The following is an 18,404-nucleotide window of genomic DNA, read 5'->3' on the forward strand; positions in this document are numbered from 1 at the left end:
TTGCAGGCTGAAATACATTATTTTGCTTTTTTTTTTAAATCCTCTCCTTAACGATCCGATAAATATAAGAGCAAGAAAGGGAGGGCGCTAGAAGCTAGCGTTACTTGAAGCTTTTTCCCAACATACATAGCCCTTATAGACATGTATTACCCATCATCTGGCTAAAAGCATGTTGGGGCATGGTCAAATCTACCTGCCTCGTGTATCCTACTTCTCATATCAATGCCAACCCGGGCGCTTGAAAAGCTTGCGGGATGTCCTGCTACACCCATACTGGCTGTCACCCAGCTTTCCCAGGCACAGAGCAAACTGCTGAACAACTGAAAGAGGATCTGTTGCCTCTCCAGACATGGCTGCTGTAGTAACTATTTGCATTCCCCACGTAATAACAATTCTGGAGTATCTATGGCTCTATGTTGTACCGTTCCCCTGTTATTTCTATGTTCAAATAAATTGTCAGCACCTTGTAGTAAAGGTCCAGACGGGTGTTACCAGTTGGGGGCGGGGGGGTAGTCCCTGCACAGTCTGACACCAGCAGCACTGATTGGACAAGGTCAGACACACCCGATACTGGTAACACCTAGCAGACTGCTGGCAATTTGTAAGCTTCTAGCAGGAATAATACAGGAACGGCACAATAAGCGTCATATGAATAGATGCTCCAGAATGGTTATTACGTGGAGAATGCAAGTACAGGGAGTGCAGAATTATTAGGCAAGTTGTATTTTTGAGGATTAATTTTATTATTGAACAACAACCCAAATGAACTCATTAATATCAAAGCTGAATATTTTTGGAAGTAGTTTTTAGTTTGTTTTTAGTTTTAGCTATTTTAGGGGGATATCTGTGTGTGCAGGTGACTATTACTGTGCATAATTATTAGGCAACTTAACAAAAAACAAATATATATCCATTTCAATTATTTATTTTTACCAGTGAAACCAATATAACATCTCAACATTCACAAATATACATTTCTGACATTCAAAAACAAAACAAAAACAAATCAGTGACCAATATAGCCACCTTTCTTTGCAATAACACTCAAAAGCCTGCCATCCATGGATTCTGTCAGTGTTTTGATCTGTTCACCATCAACATTGCGTGCAGCAGCAACCACAGCCTCCCAGACACTGTTCAGAGAGGTGTACTGTTTTCCCTCCTTGTAAATCTCACATTTGATGATGGACCACAGGTTCTCAATGGGGTTCAGATCAGGTGAACAAGGAGGCCATGTCATTAGATTTTCTTCTTTTATACCCTTTCTTGCCAGCCACGCTGTGGAGTACTTGGACGCGTGTGATGGAGCATTGTCCTGCATGAAAATCATGTTTTTCTTGAAGGATGCAGACTTCTTCCTGTACCACTGCTTGAAGAAGGTGTCTTCCAGAAACTGGCAGTAGGACTGGGAGTTGAGCTTGACTCCATCCTCAACCCGAAAAGGCCCCACAAGCTCATCTTTGATGATACCAGCCCAAACCAGCCCAAACCAGTACTCCACCTCCACCTTGCTCTCTGCCCTTTACCAATCCAGCCACGGGCCCATCCATCTGGCCCATCAAGACTCACTCTCATTTCATCAGTCCATAAAACCTTAGAAAAATCAGTCTTGAGATATTTCTTGGCCCAGTCTTGACGTTTCAGCTTGTGTGTCTTGTTCAGTGGTGGTCGTCTTTCAGCCTTTCTTACCTTGGCCATGTCTCTGAGTATTGCACACCTTGTGCTTTTGGGCACTCCAGTGATGTTGCAGCTCTGAAATATGGCCAAACTGGTGGCAAGTGGCATCTTGGCAGCTGCACGCTTGACTTTTCTCAGTTCATGGGCAGTTATTTTGCGCCTTGGTTTTTCCACACGCTTCTTGCGACCCTGTTGACTATTTTGAATGAAACGCTTGATTGTTCGATGATCACGCTTCAGAAGCTTTGCAATTTTAAGAGTGCTGCATCCCTCTGCAAGATATCTCACTATTTATGACTTTTCTGAGCCTGTCAAGTCCTTCTTTTGACCCATTTTGCCAAAGGAAAGGAAGTTGCCTAATAATTATGCACACCTGATATAGGGTGTTGATGTCATTAGACCACACCCCTTCTCATTACAGAGATGCACATCACCTAATATGCTTAATTGGTAGTAGGCTTTCGAGCCTATACAGCTTGGAGTAAGACAACATGCATAAAGAGGATGATGTGGTCAAAATACTCATTTGCCTAATAATTCTGCACGCAGTGTAGTTGCTGAAGAGATATGTCGGAAGAGGGGAGAGGTCCTCTTTAAAGGATTTGCTCCATTGCAAACATGTATCTCCTATCCACAGGATAAGCGTCTAATAGTTGGGGAGCGCTTGGGACAACCCCTTTTAAAGGACTTTACAATAAGACTACATGGGAAGACGTGATCGCTGCAGAAGCCTGACTTGGGACTCATCTGTGTGCTTAAGTGACATCTCGCAGACCGCCGACTACCAGACAATGTCCTCCTTGTCTCCACAACCTCATCTGCACTCACACGTCTGCCAAGAATGCAAACACCTGCGTCCGGACGCAGCAGAAGAATGCTACGGAGCCGCATACACGGAGATATACAGCCCGCGTGCAGATGTGAGCTAGAACGCAGCTGTCACCCCCGCTCAATGTATGAACCAGGGGTGGGAAAGCCTGCACACCCCGTCCGCTGGCATCGGACAACTCCCATCATGCTCCATAAGCTGTGTTCCCTATGAAAAACAGAAACATTGCAAAATTATCCCCAAAACTGAGCGGTCTTAGTTTTAGGCCTTATGCACACGATTTTTTGCGAGTCGGATGCGAACGCATTCCTTTCAATGGTGCAGCAAAAGATGCGGAGAGCCCACCGTGTGCTGTCCATATGTCCGTTCTATGGCCCTGTAAAAAAAAGGTAGAACATGGGATAGGACATGGGATAGATGCCCTGTAAAGGGGTTGTGTCAAAAAACATATTTTACATTTTTCAAACCAGCAGCTGGATCTGAATATTTTTGTAATTGCAAGCAAATAAAAAAATTTGTATCACTAGCGAGCTTTATTCAATAAAATGTGTCTGTATAGCGACACCTGCTGTTTGTTCTTTTCCTTATTTCTCGTCCATCTCACTGAGCTGGTCGAACACGCTCAGTTTATATCTTCAACTGCCCCCAGCTACATGTTCTGCTAAAGGCTGTGGCAGTTAGGCTGGGTTCACACGGGCGTTGCGGGTGACGTGCGGAAACCGATGCGGGTGCGTTGCGGGAAAATGTGCGATTTTTCCCCGCGAGTGCAAAGTGTTTTAATGCGTTTTGCACGCGCGTGAGAAAAAAATCGGCACGTTTGGTATCCAGACTTCTTCACAGAAGTTCGGGATTGGGTTAGGTGTTGTGTAGATTTTATTATTTTCCCTTATAACATGGTTATAAGGGAAAATAATAGCATTCTTCACACAGAATGCTTAGTAAAATAAGGATGAAGGGGTTAAAAAAAAAATAATAATTTTAACTCACCTTAATCCACTTGTTCGCGCAGCCCGGCTTCTCTTCTTTCTTCTTCTTTGATGATCTGTGGTGACGTCACTGCTCTCATCACATGGTCCATCACCACGGTGATGGATCATGTGCTAGACCATGTGATGAGCGCAGTGATGTCACCACAGGTCCTCTTCCTCAAAGAAGAAGAAAGAAGAGAAGCCGGGCTGCGTGAACAAGTGGATTAAGGCGAGTTAAATTATTTTTTTTTATTTTTTTTTAACCCCTCCATCACTATTTTACTAAGCATTCTGTATGAAGAATGCTATTATTTTCCCTTATAACCATGTTATAAGGGAAAATAATAAAGATCGGGTCCCCATCCTGATCGACACCTAGCAACTGTGCGTGAAAATCGCACCGCATCCGCACTTGCTCGCGATTTTCACGCAGCCCCATTCACTTCTATGGGGCCTGCGTTGCGTGAAAAACGCACAATATAGAGCCTGCTGCGATTTTCACGCAACGCACAAGTGATGCGTGAAAATCACTGCTCATGTGCACAGCCCCATAGAAGCGAATGGGTCCGGATTCAGTGCGGGTGCAATGCGCTCACCTCCCGCATTGCGCCCGTGTGAAAGGAGCCTTAACAGGGGGAGAGTTGCAGCAGAAAGGCCACTCCCGCTGAAGAGAATCTAGCAGAGCCACTACAGCAATGAATGGGGAGATCTCTGGATCCATGTGAGGTGCAGGGCTGGCAAGAAGCACTGCCGGGAATTGGTAAGCTTCTATTTTTCCATCCAGCACAGGGTCAGCAGAAGCTGAAGTATGGTTGGAAAATGTAACATTTGCTTTCCCATTGCCTGTCATCCGAGCCTGCATTAGAGGCTTAATCCGTTCTATGAAATAAGCTGCACGAGGACAAAAAAAAAAACCTATGTTTTACTGAGGGAAAACAGACAGGTGGCTTTTTGAGGTCTGAGCTAATAAAATCTCTTCTTTTTTTATTTTTTATTCCCCTCTTTGTTCTGGAGGAAAGATTATCTGTCCGCCTTTTACATAAAGGTACAGTCCGGTCCAGCGCATTCAACCCACCGGTTACATCAAGACTCCGATTAGACAAGGAGCTTGGTTTCTTCTCGTGTAAAATTTCCTATTAATAATAGTGTCCATTTAAGACATCTGCTTAAAACTTACAACATTTGCTTAATGGAAACATTCCAAACTCTGCTGACTTTCTCACGGAGCCAAGAACGGACGCTCCCCCGACAGATGTTTCTCCGATCGGATTCAATAATTGGACCGACTGAGAAGATGCACAGAGCCTAGCACACGCCGAGCTAATCATTGCTTTCCCCTCTTAGGAAACCTACGTGGCTTGTGTTGCATTTTAATGGGGAGGCAGAAGAAACGCTCGAACAGGAGACGATTAATAAAAAAGAAAAAGCTACAAATAACAGAAGCGCATTGGAAAAAAAAAAATAAAGTTTCAGGAAAATTAAGTCAAGGTCTACGTGCAGCCGATTTTTTTCTCCAATATCTAAAAGGAAGGAAATGGAGCAACCTGACAAATAGATTTGATTTAAAAAAAAATGTCATACTGTTTTGTGTATACGGCGTCTAGACAGAAATAGGCGTCGCCACGGTTACAGACTACAAACATTCCGTGTAGTCTGATTCTGCACACCCCTGTAGACTTGCTCAGAGATAGATATATCCTTAAAAGGGGTTATGCCAAGTTTTGAAGGCAACTAACTGATTGCTGAGGGCTCAACCGTTGGGAACGTCTACCGATCCCGAGAATGGGGGTCCGTTTCTCAGTCCTGATGGAGTGGGAGAGGCTGCACATGCACTGTGCCGCTCCATCCGTACCTTCAGTACAGCACTCTATTTCGCCCTTAAACAATGAACGTAGCGGCAGGACGCACGTGTGGGATACCACTCCGTCAGGATGGGGGAACAGGACCCCCGTTCTCGATGGAGGTTCCAGTGGTTGAACCCCGCAGAGATCAGTTAGTTACCCCCTATAAACAGGATAGGGGATAACTTTAAAATTTGGCACAACCCCTTTATAGGGAATGTGTTCACTGAATTTTATTTATTTTTTTCGTTCATTTTTTTTTTTGATTGCAGAATTTTGGAATAGGATTATTGGGGCAGCCATCTTTCCCAAGCTTTTGTTAACAGAGATATGTTTTACAGCAGCCACCATAGGCCATAGACGCAATAGACTAGATGGGACTCATTGACTTCTATGGGAGAGTTTTCCTGGCGTGATCTGTACAGAGGTCAGGAGGGAGACGACAAGCTGGTGTATCACCTATTGTGAATGGTGGGTCCTGTGATAATAGATGAGATATCCTGCTATTTATTTACTTCAAGGTTTGCTGTTACACTAGGGGAGGACTACAGTGCCTACAGGGCGCCTGGGGTAGTCTAAACCATGTCCCGTCTGACCATTGGTTCAGAGCTGCAATACTCTGTATAGCCTGATAAAACTCTTGCTGCCTACAGGCGCCAGCAGGGGGAGCTCCCTGCATCTTGTTTTATCAATTCATCATTCTGTATATTCAGAATTTTATACTTTAGCTCTGTGTATGTAGGGGATTTTGAGCTCTGTATCAGAAAAAAACATCATTAATACATTGTTCAGTGCTGAGTTTTAGGTCTACCATATTATTGGACAACAAACACTTTTATAGCAAGAAAAAAATGTCCTTATAGTCTGCAGTAAAAGGAGCCCAGCAGCCCCGGACCCATTCTTCAATGTTCATGCTCCTAAAGCACTCTGCCTGATCCTTGAGAGAACTGTGCAGCTGTTGATAGCTGCACAGTTCTCCCTTGCCCGGATCAGTATGATCAGAGAGTAGAAGAAAGGAAAGACCAGAAAGAGAACTTATCATTTAGGACTGTTTAGGTCCAGAGGAGAAGGGAAGATGAGCCTTGGTCAAGGTGGCTTATCCATGTTGGCAGCTGCAGAAAAAAAAAAGGAAGGAGTCGAGCAGCGGGGTGGTATGCTGAGATGCCGGATGGAAGAGAGGAGACCGGTGTGACGAGAGGAAAAGGAGCAGAAAGCGAGCGCTTTAGGAGCATGATCATTGAAGAAGTGATCGGGCTGCGGGGCTCCCATTACTGTGAACTATAAGGACACTTTTTTCTTGCAAAAAAATGTGTTTGGTGTCTGTGAGGACTCGCTCTGGTAGTCAGGACAAGCGGATGCAGTATAGAGGCAAAGACCAGTTTATAACTCAAAAACTTCAGTGTTTATTCACACTTGTTGCAAGTACACAGTATGACAGTTCAATTGCAGTATTGGTGTTTGTTCACACCCAGACAGTTCCAAAAGCAAAAACAGTCACCTTTTATCCTGGGTGTTAATCCACACCTGGTCGGCATAGCACAGGACAGAGCAGTCCTCCCGGATTCAGGCCTCCAGCCTGGCAAGAAGGCTCAGATCCCACAAAGATTGCCAGAGCTCCAATGTCAGAGAGAGATCATTACCACTACCTGACACTGCTGGCTGTTTTTTATAGGCCTCTTAAAGAGGACCTTTCACCCATTATGACAATGTGAACTAAGTATACAGACATGTAGAGCGGCGCCCCGGGGATCTCACTGCACTTACTATTCTCCCTGGGCGCCGCTCCGTTCTCCCGCTATGCCCTCCGGTATCTTCGTTCACTAAGTTATGGTAGGCGGAGATTTCAGTCACTAAGTTATGGTAGGCGGAGTCAGCCCTTGTTCTGCTGTAGCGCTGGCCAATCGCAGCGTAGAGCTCACAGCCTGGGAGGTTCTTTTCTCCCAGGCTGTGAGCTCTGCAATGCGATTGGCCAGCGCTACAGCAGAACAAGGGCAGACTCCGCCTACCATAACTTTGTGAACGAAGATACCGGAGGGCATAGCGGGAGAACGGAGCGGCGCCCGGGGATAATACACTGCTCAAAAAAATAAAGGGAACACAAAAATAACACATCCTACATCTGAATTAATTAAATATTCTTCTGAAATACTTTGTTCTTTACATAGTTGAATGTGCTGACAACAAAATCACACAAAAATTAAAAATGGAAATCAAATTTTTCAACCCATGGAGGTCTGGATTTGGAGTCACACTCAAAATTAAAGTGGAAAAACACACTACAGGCTGATCCAACTTTGATGTAATGTCCTTAAAACAAGTCAAAATGAGGCTCAGTAGTGTGTGTGGCTCCACGTGCCTGTATGACCTCCCTACAACGCCTGTGCATGCTCCTGATGAGGTGACGGACGGTCTCCTGAGGGATCTCCTCCCAGACCTGGACTGAAGCATCTGCCAACTCCTGGACAGTCTGTGGTGCAACGTGACGTTGGTGGATAGAGCGAGACATGATGTCCCAGATGTGCTCAATTGGATTTAGGTCTGGGGAACGGGCGGGCTAGTCCATAGCATCAATGCCTTCGTCTTGCAGGAACTGCTGACACACTCCAGCCACATGAGGTCTAGCATTGTCTTGCATTAGGAGGAACCCAGGGCCAACTGCACCAGCATATGGTCTCACAAGGGGTCTGAGGATCTCATCTCGGTACCTAATGGCAGTCAGGCTACCTCTGGCGAGCACATGGAGGGCTGTGCGGCCCTCCAAAGAAATGCCACCCCACACCATTACTGACCCAATGCCAAACCGGTCCTGCTGGAGGATGTTGCAGGCAGCAGAATGTTCTCCACGGCATCTCCAGACTCTGTCACGTCTGTCACATGTGCTCAGTGTGAACCTGCTTTCATCTGTGAAGAGCACAGGGCGCCAGTGGCGAATTTGCCAATCTTGGTGTTCTCTGGCAAATGCCAAACGTCCTGCACGGTGTTGGGCTGTAAGCACAACCCCCACCTGTGGACGTCGGGCCCTCATATCACCCTCATGGAGTCTGTTTCTGACCGTTTGAGCAGACACATGCACATTTGTGGCCTGCTGGAGGTCATTTTGCAGGGCTCTGGCAGTGCTCCTCCTGTTCCTCCTTGCACAAAGGCGGAGGTAGCGGTCCTGCTGCTGGGTTGTTGCCCTCCTACGGCCTCCTCCACGTCTCCTGATGTACTGGCCTGTCTCCTGGTAGCGCCTCCATGCTCTGGACACTACGCTGACAGACACAGCAAACCATCTTACCACAGCTCGCATTGATGTGCCATCCTGGATAAGCTGCACTACCTGAGCCACTTGTGTGGGTTGTAGACTCCGTCTCATGCTACCACTAGAGTGAAAGCACCGCCAGCATTCAAAAGTGACCAAAACATCAGCCAGGAAGCATAGGAACTGAGAAGTGGTCTGTGATCACCACCTGCAGAACCACTTCTTTATTGGGGGTGTCTTGCTAATTGCCTATAATTTCCACCTGTTGTCTATCCCATTTGCACAACAGCATGTGAAATTGATTGTCACTCAGTGTTGCTTCCTAAGTGGACAGTTTGATTTCACAGAAGTGTGATTGACTTGGAGTTACATTGTGTTGTTTAAGTGTTCCCTTTATTTTTTTGTGCAGTGTAGTAAGTGCAGTGAGATCCCCGGGCACCGCTCTCCATGTATGTATACTTAGTTCACATTGTCATAATGGGTGAAAGGTCCTCTTTAAAACCCGGTCTGGAACGTGAGGAGTAGTCACCCACCCAGCACTTTGACTACTCCCAGTAAGAGCCGTCCAGGATCAGCTATTTACAGCCATACTAGATAGCAAGGTGTCAAACAGCAACTGCCAGGAACCTCGGTGACACATACCTATCATCCACGATGATTCCTTGTACCTTCTTACAGTGTCCAATAATGTGGTAGGTCTAAAACTCAGCTAAAAACTCAGAAATCAATGCAGTAGGTGAACAGTCACCGTTATGTAGCCATATATACTCCAGTCAAAAAGTGGTTAAAATCAAGTCCACAATCAAACCAGCTTGAAAGCGCTCCATTACAAATTGCATGCTACCTACTAAACAAGCAAATTACACATTATTTATTTCTGAGATGGAAAAAGGGCCCGCTCCACCACAACAATAATTGTTCTCATTCCATCGACGGCTTGCTGCAAATTAACAAATATTTCATGCGGAATCACTTTTGAAGGTTCTTTTATGAATACACACAAAGCGGAAGACCCCAATTAAATCCCTTACAAAGTGCTGCCATTTTGAGCCTCGCAAACACCTCAGAAAGGTCACCTACTGCTCCTTTCCATCAGCCGGTGGAAATTAATTACTACGCTGACATGTGTCAGAATGGATTTTAAGAGGGCGGAGGTAGTTGGGCAGGGAGTTGCGGGCTTCGCCCATTTGTTCCTTATGCAAAAATCAGCTTTGCCAAGAATGGAAATGTATTCATGTATTCGCGCGGCCTCGGATAAATCACGGCGACTTGTTGGGCTTTGTATTCAATCCGCATCTTGATGAAATGTGAAGAAATTACATGGGTTTAGTGGAGCGTAAAATAAGTACAGGAAGAAGTTATTGTGTGGCTTATATTTCAGATAAATGGATCTCTTTGTTATGCAAGGGATACTGTAACGACAGATACCGTGGACTGCGCCTGGAAAGTCTCTTAACCGGGTTTTCAGGGTTAGAAAACTCATTTTTATATGCACCGTTACCCAACTGAGGACCCTCATCTATAACTCAGAGTGGTAGAGTGGCTACAAAGAGCGTCTCCTGGACTGGAGGACCCGGGATGTCTGTGCGGCACATAGACGGCTCATTCATTGTTATGGACGCCATCTAATGCGTGATTTCCTCTGTAGGGAAATAGTGAACTTGATAACAGATTACAGCTGTCTGCTGGGGTCTCATAAGTAGGACACATTATCGGCTTATTTTCATGGGGCTCCTAACGAAAAGCGAATGCCGGAAGCAAAAAAGGAGAAGAATTACAAAGAAAAAGGTTTAAACCCCCAAAAATGGTTTAACGGGGTTGTCCAGGAATAGAATATTGATGACTTCTCCTCAGGATAGGTCATCATATCTGATCGGCGGGGGTACGACTCCCGACACCCCTGAAGATCAGCACCAAGGTGAGCCCTGCGGTCTCAATAGGACAGTGATGTCACATTCATTAGCCATATGGCCTACGTGCAGCTTAGGCTACTTTCACATTAGCGTTTTTTGCGGATCTGCAAAAACGCTTCTGTTACAATAAAGCCTCTAACACCGGCGTGTGCGGCCCTGTGGTTATGCTGCGGGCCGCGAAATGCGGGCTGCAATGCACGAGCACAGGCCGTGGGGCAGCCGCAGCGTATCGCGGACCCATTCACTTGAATGGGTCCGCAATCCGGCCGTTCCGCAAAAAGATAGAACATGTCCTATCTTTTTGCGGAATGGAAGTACGGGGCGAAACCCCACGGAAGCACTCCATAGTGCTCCCGTAAGGTTCCGTTCCGTACCTCCGGATTTGCGGACCCATTGAAGTGAATGGGTCCGCATCCGTGATGCGGAATGCCCAGGGAATGGCACCCGTGTATTGCGAATCCGCAAATGCGGTCCGCAATACGGCAACGGGGCGCACACGCACGTGTGAAAGAGGCCTAATACAACCGTATGCATCCGTCCTGAACGGATCCGGTTGTATTATGTCTTCTATAGCCATGACGGATCTGTCATGAACACCATTGAAAGTCAATGGGGGATGGATCTATTTTCTGTTGTGTCAGAGAAAACGGATCCGTCCCCATTGACTTACATTGCGTGTCAGGACGGATCTGTCTTGCTCCGCACCACATCGCGGACAGAAAAAAGCTGCTTGAAGCGTTTCGTTCAGTTCAGTTTTGTCCCCATTGACAATGAAGGGGGACAAAACTGAAGCGTTTTCTTCCGCTATTGAGATCCTATGATGGACGGATCTCAATAGCAGAATAGAAAACGCTAGTGTGAAAGTAGCCTTAGTCCTATTCAAATGAATGAACCTGGGCTGCAATGCCGAGCACAGCCACTCTACAATGTACGGCGCTGCCTTTGGTAAACCGCGAGGAGGCCACGGGGCTCTTCAAACAGCTGATTGGCTGCGGTGCTGGAAGTCGGACCCCTGCCGATCTCACTGCAATTTACCCCAATATCCCATTCACAGACATTACATCATTGGGAAGGGGGGGGGGGGAGCTGAAATCTGGATTTCAGCTCCCCAGAGAAACATTACTCCAAATGACTGGATTCCCACTGGCTAATGAGGAGGACGCGACTATTCTTCAGTTGCTGGCACCGTCTATCGTCGAACCACTGACCAGGGAACACCAGCGTACATACAAATGTCCCCTTGATTTATCCGACAACCCGTTCCCATATAGAAACATCAGCTGATCACCTGGGGTGTAAGCAGCTGGACATAAAAAAAATGGGTGGTCCTGTTTGGAAAACCACTTTAAATTGAAATGAAAAGAAATGGATCCAATTTAATATGCATTGAAGGCCATCTGTCAGCAGATTTGTCCCTATGACACTGGCTGACCTGTTACTTGTTGCTCTTGGCAGCTGAAGGCATCTGTGTTGGTCCCATGTTCCTATGTGCCCGCATTGCTGAGAAAAATGATGTTTTAATATATGCAAATGAGCCTCTAGGAGCAACGGGGGCGTTACCATTACACCTCGAGGATCTGCTCTCTCTGCAATTGCCACACCCTCTGCACTTTGATTGACAGGTCCAGGCGAGATGACGTTTTCACTGCCTGGCCCGGTCAATCAAAGAGCAGAGGCCGTGGCAGTTGCAGAGAGAGCAGAGCCTCTAGGTGTAACGGCAACGCCCCCGTTGCTCCTACAGGCTCATTTGCATATATTAAAACATTACTTTTCTCAGCAATGCGGACACATATGAACATGGGACCAACACAGATGTCTTCAGCTGCCAAGCGCACATGTAACAGGTCAGCCAGTGTCATAGGGACAAACCTGCTGACAGATGCCCTTTAAGCAGGTACTAGATTATCACAAAAAATACCACTTTACTTTCAGAATTTCTGGACTATCAAAAAGCAGGAATTTTGTGGTCATTTTTATTTTATTTATTTTTGTTAATTTTTATTGTTTTGCCTTACAACAAACATGAAAAGAAATGGTAATCTGGGCCTTACCTCTCTCAGGACTGTGCTTTTATATCCTCGATAAAGGCCTCGGATTCCCTGTAACACCAATAGCGCCATTTAGGTTAGAGTCATAAACCAGGAGAAGTCACGTGTTTCTATGTAGAAAGTAGACCCTCTCAGACGATGAGGTCAGTATCAAGTTATCACAATGCTGTCTTCTATATGCAACTAGTTCCATGAACATTTACTACAACTGCTTCTTTACTAAAAGTGACAGATGCCAATTGTATGATTATATTTTTTATTTCAATTTTTTTTAGATTTAGGTTTGTGATTTTATTTTTTATATATTGGTTGTTTTTTCCTGCAGTTCTCCGGCCTCATGAAAAAAAAAAAAAAAGACTGCAACTACAATAGTGGTCAGCAACCTCTAACTCTCAGGAAGAGAGACTACAACTCCTAGCATGCCCCGACAGCCATATACTGGGAGCTGCCCGCTCCGTACCACTGGCGAGTACAGACTGCAGACCACGGCATAAGTCGCCCCAAACATATAGAGGTCTGTCCGGTAAAAACTAGACATATACTGAGATCATCCCTTTTAAGGTCCGATACAAAGTAAATGTTCTTGTCGGAGACTTCAAAGGGATCCCAGAGTTGGCGAGTCCATCCAGAGACGCTCAAACAGAATTTTACCTCAGATCTGACTTTATTATTTTAGAGCTTTTTATGTGTTGACTCAACCATTTTGACAGTATTTGGATTTACCGGGGTTCATACAAGGAGATCACATTGTATGCCGGGAAGTTAGATGAAAACGCAGCGAGACTCCTCATGGGGGGGGGTCGCTGCTCGGGTCTCTTGACCTCTTACCTCCTGGCGCAGGGTTTTGGCGAACATCTGATAAGTAGTCGAGGACGGAGACACCTGTGCCCTTTGCTTAATGACCTCAGAAGGCACACGGATAAGGCAAGCGACCTGGAGACAGAGTACAGAATAGAAATGTAACACCGGGCGGATCAACGTGCAGGAGGCTGAACTGAAGACACGATGGCACAATCTGCGCCAAAAAAATACTAGGTGCAGACCACTTTTAGGGCTCATGCACACGACCGTATGTATTTTGAGGTCTGCAAAAAACGGATCCGCAAAAAATACAGATGACATCCGTGTGCATTCCGTATTTTGCAGAACGGAACAGCTGGCCCTTCATAGAACAGCCCTATCCTTGTCCGTAATGCGGACAATAATAGGACATGCTCAATTTTTTTGCAGAATGGAAATACGGACGAATGGAAACAGAATGCACACGGAGTAACTTCCGTTTTATTGTGGACCCATTGAAGTGAATGGTTCGCAAAAAAAAAACACAGAATGGACACAGAAAGAAAATAAGTTGTGTGCATGAGCCCTTAAAATGTGACTTTTTAAAACAAACTTGATTATCCACCCATTTCTCTCCATTCACGACATTTTAACGCCAATAGCACTAAAATGCAACTTTTTTAAAACTAAAATGCGCCATTTCAGCCAGACCGTACTTACAACTTTTGAAACATATTTGCGACGTTTCCACTGGTAAATTGCGACTTTTAGACTGCGGACTTTTTTGTTATTGTTTTGTTAAATGTTAAATTACTGCCAAAACCCTGCTGTTCAGAACAATAAATGCTTCGTGTTGTCACTTGTGCCCACGACGATTTGATTTTACTTTTGGTTTTTACTCTTTTTTCTTTTTTTACTTTTCATAAATGCGGGGGCATTTTACACAAAACAGCACCACATAAGCCGGCTTAATTGTCCGAAATAAGTTGGGGGACATTTACTAAGCATGTTGCGCCAGAATTATGGCGTAAAATGCACCAAAAAGATTGGCGTTTTGATTTGCACCAACTATATCAACCGTTTTCTCCAGAATTTTCACCATAAAGAATGCATCACGCCAGAAACGAGTTATAAATGTCAAAGTGGGCGGGGCTATCAAATTGGCGCACATTACGCCTCAATTATCATCCTCTTATCGGCACAAATGGCTCAAATTATTGTGGACAACAAAGCCGGCTTAAGTGGTGGTGTTTTGTGTAAAAAGTCGCATTTATGGCAGAAAGATGATACTTTTTGACAAAAAGTTGCATTTATGAAAAGTAAAACCAACTCGTCGTGGGAAGAAGTGACGGGTATTAAAACACGAGCATTTATTTTTATCTAATATGAGCTAAACTGCAGGGTTCTGTCGGTAACGTGACATTCAACAAAAACATTCCAAGTCTGAGACAAAAGTCGCAATTTACCAGTGGAAATGTCCCAAAATATGCTTCAAAAGTCGCAAATATGTTCCAAAAGTCGCAAGTGCGGTCTGGCAGGGTTGGCTGAAATGGCGCATTTCAGTTTAAAAAAAAGTCATATTTTTGTGCTATTGGCATTAAAATGTCGCAACTCGAGAAAAATAGGTGGATAATCAAGTTTATATTTTTTAAAAAGTCACATTTTAAAAGTATTTTAGAGATATATAAGGTGAAAGAAATCACCACTTTGATTTGTTTTTTTTAGTGCAAGTTACGCCATTATTGATTTTCCCCTTTGAGCCATTTCTGCCGAAGAGACGATTTTAAACGAGGAGTAATATGCGGCAATTTGATAACCCAGCTGACTGACATTTACAACTCATTTTTGAAATTATGCCATTTTTATGGTGAAAATTCTGGGATAAAACGGTTGATAATTTTGGCGCAAATCAAAACGTCATTCTTTTTGGCGTGTCTTACATCACAATTCTGGCACAAAATGCTTATTAAATGTCCCCCATTGTGTATGAACGTGAAGCACTGCCCTATAGTATTAGGATGGCAGAGATGCCTATTACTGTCAGACACACCGCCATATGGCTGCTCTATAAACTACTGCTACATACACTAATGTTTATGCAGGCAGCACATCGAAAGACTAGCTATATGTAGGCTGCCCAAGAATACAAAACGTTTCCTTACATATCCCCCATCCTTCAGGTGGCTTTTCACTTGGCCCACGATGGGTCCGTTTTACCTGCAGAACGTGTGGTCATTTACAACCCTGCAGTTTTACAGGTAAAAATTTGGCATTACTGGCAAAATTGTGTGTCCCAATAGCAAGTTCTCCTGCCCAAGTCCTCAGCCAAATAAAGCAGCACGTCTGTCCTTAGTCTGCAAGCCGTGGACCTTTGTGTCCATCACGTGGCGGAGCAGATAATGACAAATCTCTCCAGTTCGATAACACCAGGATAATAAAAAAAAAAAGAGACCTTTTGACCCAGAAGAACCAGAAAGGGCTCAAAAATTACATCGCAGACTGAATTCAGTGGAACGCTCTGCATGGCTGGCTATGTGTTAAGAAGGCCGCTAATTAAATGTGAGCGGTACAGTAGTCATTCCAATCATTTCTTGCTCAGCAAACACATGGAATGAATACATAGCCTGCGTTCTGTACAGGGCGGATCAACAAACATCATGCAGTCGTCAAAACATATTATCTTTGCTCGTGTCACAGCAGAGGTGACTTGAGGTCCTTCCTACAAAACCTGAAGACACTGCGTGGACCACCAACAAACAGGGATTGAAATGGCTGTCCATGAAATGCACTGGTCCGAAAGAGCAGCTTTCCATTCTGGCACCTACAGTGCTGCCCATAATTAGTCATACCCCTGGCAAATTTTGACTAAGTTACTTTTATTCAACCAGCAAGTCAATTTTTTTGACGGGAAATGACATAGGTGTCTCCCAAAAGATAATAAGACGATGTACAAGAGGCATTATTGTGGGGGAAAAAAAAAAATTCTCAGCTTTTATTTACATTTCAGCAAACTTGCTGGTTGAATAAAAGTAACTTTAAGTCAAAATTTGCCAGGGGTATGAATAATTACGGGCAGCACTGTAGAAGGGAAGGTCAAGACGGAATAGGACTAGACTCAATACGAAAACTTAGCAACGGTAAAGATTTTGGCAATCGCACTAAGTGAACTGACACATTTCAATCCAAAATCTTGGGTGCCACTTAAAAGGGTGCTGACACCGAGAAATACAATGATAAACGAGGCACAATGTCGTGTAGTGCTGGCTCAGCTGTATGTAATGACACCTTTCTCTTCGATAGGTCTGTTCCTTCATTCTGAAGAAAATGCTTTTTTTCATCCATATGCAAATGAGCTGTTACCGTATTGTTCCCTTTATAAGCAGAGGAAAGCAAAGCTTTATTAGAGGAGGAAAATCAGTAAAAATTATTTTTCCATCAGACCCCCAACCTTCATCAGACCACAGATCCGAACCCCCTAATCTTCAGCAGATCTCAGATCAGACCCCCAATCTTCATCAGATTCCCCCATCAGACCATCAAACCTTAAATCAGACCCCCAATCTTCATCAGATTCCCCCATCAAACCATCAAACTTTTTTCAAAAATCAGACCCCCAAACTTTATCAGACCTCATATCCCCCCCCCCCCCCCCCAAAAGCTTTATTAGACCTTAGATCAGATCCCCCGATCTGTATCAGACCTGATTCTCCTGCACTCACCACTCCCTGGTCTTCTTCCGGGCCCTGTGATGCACAGCGGGAGTGGTAAGTACAGAAAGTGTTAGCAAAGCTACAGTCACCGCTCCTCGCACCCCCTGCATACTAATGAGTGCTTCCATAATCAGAGCGATCATTAGTATTACATTTATAAGATGCACTGCCATTTTCATCCCACTTTTAGGGGAAAAATAAAGCAAAAAACGTAAGTAAGTGCACCGATGGCGGGAACAAGCCATTCTGTGCACCCGTGCTCCTCCCGCTTCCTCTGCCAGCTCCACACTCTCGTTCTTGAACGACAGGGTCCGATTCCTGAATAGTAGTCTTCTCGCCTGGCCTTGTCATTCAAGAAGGAGAGAGAGAGAGAGTGGCTGGCAGAGGAAGGAGGAGGTAAAGGGGTGCACAGAACGGCTTGGGCCAGCCCTCGGTGCACTTAACTGCTCATTAGTGTATGGATTAACAGAAGCGACGGATTGCAAAGTGAAAGGTATTGTTGTTACATTCAGCTGAGCTAGCCCTAGAAGACGCTGGACCTGGTGTAACGGTGACTTTCCTGGTTACAGGTAATCTTTAAAATTGGATTCCGGCCTCTAGTCTGCAGGATGTGCGCTCGTCTACGTGAAATTTCCTCAACTGGATAAAATGAGCACTTCAAAGCCATCTTCATGAAACCACAAGGAAACCGCTGCCGATGATCCAGAGTCATTTTGAGAAAGAGAAGCTTATGCGCGGCTTCATGTGTCCGAGGTCAAAACCAGCAGCTGACCCCATTATGTCAAGAAAATAAGAATTTGTCAACTTCTGAAGTTCAGCATAAATATTCATAGAACTTCATGCTCGGCAACACTTCACGTCTTTACATTTGCTTTTTGTTTCCTTAAACACACGCGAGGAGAAAGGAAACCTTGAAAGGGTCTGCAGATGAAAAACAATCTATCTGACAGGAGGAGTTGCGGGTGCCCAGCACGGCTCCCTGACTTCTGTGGTGCGGCAATCTCGCTCGGTGAAGGGGGGCTCGCACAGTAATGCTTCCTCTATATCTCAGAGCTCAGTCTATTTTATTTCAGATTATCTTTGATCCCCCCCTCTTCTATTTGAATCAGAACTACAAGAACAGGCGCCCCGGTCTGAACTCTAAATATGGAGCCGATGTCGTCTTAGGGCCACTTGTCACATCCATTTTCCTGGAAGCTCCGCGGTCCCGGCCTTGCTGCGAGAAGTCCGTGACATTCAGACATCAAAATGAAGGAAATGTTAAAACAATAAAAGGCGCCTTGAATCGGGTTTCCTCTAATCTTACATATATTCAAAAGGCAGACGGTTCTGAAGGGAAGGTTGGCCTGTTGTGGTGTGAAATATCAATGAGGATTCTAGGGTACGGGAAGACGCTC

At 45.0% G+C, this 18,404-nt stretch overlaps 1 protein-coding gene across 1 annotated transcript in view; it reads right to left on the bottom strand.

Moving 5' to 3' along the window:
- Window positions 1-18,404, bottom strand: part of SLC25A26 (solute carrier family 25 member 26) — a 132,442-nt gene that overhangs the window by 87,994 nt on the left and 26,044 nt on the right. The window contains exons 4-5 of the mRNA XM_040407607.1: window positions 13,346-13,450; window positions 12,521-12,568 (exon numbers count right to left, since the gene is read on the bottom strand). Coding sequence (XP_040263541.1) covers window positions 12,521-12,568; window positions 13,346-13,450 — 153 coding nt within the window. The remainder of the gene's footprint in view (window positions 1-12,520; window positions 12,569-13,345; window positions 13,451-18,404) is intronic.

Source organism: Bufo bufo, chromosome 9 (assembly GCF_905171765.1).
Source record: "Bufo bufo chromosome 9, aBufBuf1.1, whole genome shotgun sequence".
NCBI lineage: Eukaryota > Metazoa > Chordata > Amphibia > Anura > Bufonidae > Bufo > Bufo bufo.